General features: G+C 45.4%; 1 protein-coding gene across 1 annotated transcript; it reads left to right on the plus strand.

Annotated features, from left to right (window-relative positions):
* Positions 1–277: 277 nt before the first annotated feature.
* On the plus strand, positions 278–1,648 carry LOC119745056 (cell adhesion molecule 2-like). The gene has a single exon (XM_038221279.1). The coding sequence runs from the start codon at positions 278–280 to the stop codon at positions 1,646–1,648; it is 1,371 nt and encodes a 456-aa protein (XP_038077207.1).
* The last annotated feature ends 356 nt before the right edge of the window (positions 1,649–2,004 follow it).

The following is a 2,004-nucleotide window of genomic DNA, read 5'->3' on the forward strand; positions in this document are numbered from 1 at the left end:
GATATCAAGAGTCCCTCAAAGGATGTGCTAAGAAGTCAGAAAGCAATTCCGAAACATATCTATTTTAAGCCAGTCCGACAAAAGTGTCATCACGTGATAGTTGACTGCACAGTTTCCTCGACGGAAATTAAAAAAAATTGTAGAAGAGAATATTCCCAAATACTCCAGATTTCCCATCACACCACAGTTCTCTGCCAACAGGAACAGTGTGACAAGGCTTCAGTTGGATTAAATTTGTGGAAAGGTAACCAGTGTCCGAAGCCTTGAAGCTACCAACATGTCTCCCACTGATAGATTTGTTCTGTCTGCTGCTCTGCTGTGTTTCGTCCTTAGTTTTGCTTGTCATCTTGCTCTGGCAGAACCCACAATAGAAAGAGGCCCGCAGGATGCCTTTGTTCGGGAAGGAGACACTGTCGAGTTCACCTGTGACTTTACAAACGTAGGCAATTCTACCATCTACTGGTATCATCAAGAGAGTTACCTTAGCTTTGATAGACAGCTATATCCAATGCCCACTCTACCCCCACAGCTGGAACAACGTCTGTCCATTATCGGTGACGAGAGCAAAGACGAGTTTACTTTGAGGATCACAAATGTACAGGAAACCGATGAAGGGACATATTCGTGTCTGTATGGTTCTCCCGGGGCTTTACCGGAGAGTGCTGGCACGGCTAAGCTTATCTTGTTGGTTGCACCAAGCCCACAGTCACCATGGTGTAGTGTAGAACCTGCATCAGGGGCTGTGGGAGACAATGTGGATCTGAGTTGTAATGTTCAAGGTGGAAAACCTGCTCCAAACATCACATATTACAAGGAGAATGAACAGTTGGTAGGTCCTGTGACTAATTCAATTCGTCATCGATATCAGTTAAAAGCTCAGGACAATGGTGTGATTTTCACTTGCATCATGACCACACCTGCCTTGGATGAGCCGCGTAACTGCTCTGCGATGCTGCAGGGAATCTTACCGACTGCCACCATCCTACCTGCAGTATCTAGAGTTGAAGAGGGGACTTCTACATCTTTCCAATGTAATGGGGAGGGCTTGCCTAATATCGCCAACTACAGTTGGAAAGTAATCGACACTGAAACTGGACACACCCTACCGACAGAGAGGTACATAGTGTCTGAGGATGGGCAAACATTGGAGATAGCAGTGATGGAGAATCTTGAATTGGTCTGCATTGTCAGTGTGCCGTCTGGACTGTCCGGTAATACCACCGCGAGGGTTGAAGTAAACTACCGGGAACAGACAACAACGAGTGTCACTTCCACATGGGTGCAGCGGGAAGAGACAACTGGGAGTAGCAGGTCCACAGAGTTACCCAAAGAAAAACCCTTCAAGCAACCACCTTGCACTTGTCCCGTGACTGACAATAAAATGACAAGCACTTGTCCAGTCGCTGTGGCTTCCACTGTGATGACATCGGTCCTAGCAGTAGCAGTGATCGTCCTCATCATCTTGATTGTGTGGCCAAGGAAGCATTATCGAAAGTACTCAAGCTTCCCAATGGGACTGAGAATGATGCAAGCAGGCCAGGGGTATGACATCCAAGACGACGAAGAACAAGGCCAAGAAACACAGGGCTTTGCTTGTGCTGCCGTGCAGGAGGATAGTGATAGTGATGGTCCTATCAACTCTGTGTAAGCGGAACTGAAGGATTCTTCTGTGTAAAAGGACAGTCGCGAGTATGCTTATGCTGCATGCTACTGCATCGGGAGGCAAAATTGGCAAGGCTGTTTCACACCCTGCATTTTGATCCAATTCGTCTAATTGGCGGCTTTCCTCTGTTTGACGTGGTTAATAAATACATAAATAAACAAATAAATACATATACAAGCAGAGCCTACCTGAGAAGTTCCACGAAGGACATATCTGGGAATGAAGTGCTATTCAAGCTGGCAGCAAACATGAAAAGAAAAAAAAAACAGTATTAAAGTTGCATTCCCTGTGAACTTTGACAAATTCGATTTTGTTATATAAATTAATAAATTGGTAACTTG

This window comes from Patiria miniata, unplaced genomic scaffold (assembly GCF_015706575.1).
Source record: "Patiria miniata isolate m_02_andy unplaced genomic scaffold, ASM1570657v1 HiC_scaffold_7, whole genome shotgun sequence".
Classification (NCBI taxonomy): Eukaryota; Metazoa; Echinodermata; class Asteroidea; order Valvatida; family Asterinidae; genus Patiria; species Patiria miniata.

What these genes read in the sequence shown, in the direction of transcription:
- LOC119745056 (XM_038221279.1), top strand. Translation starts at nt 278, where the DNA reads ATGTCTCCCACTGATAGATTTGTTCTGTCTGCTGCTCTGCTGTGTTTC.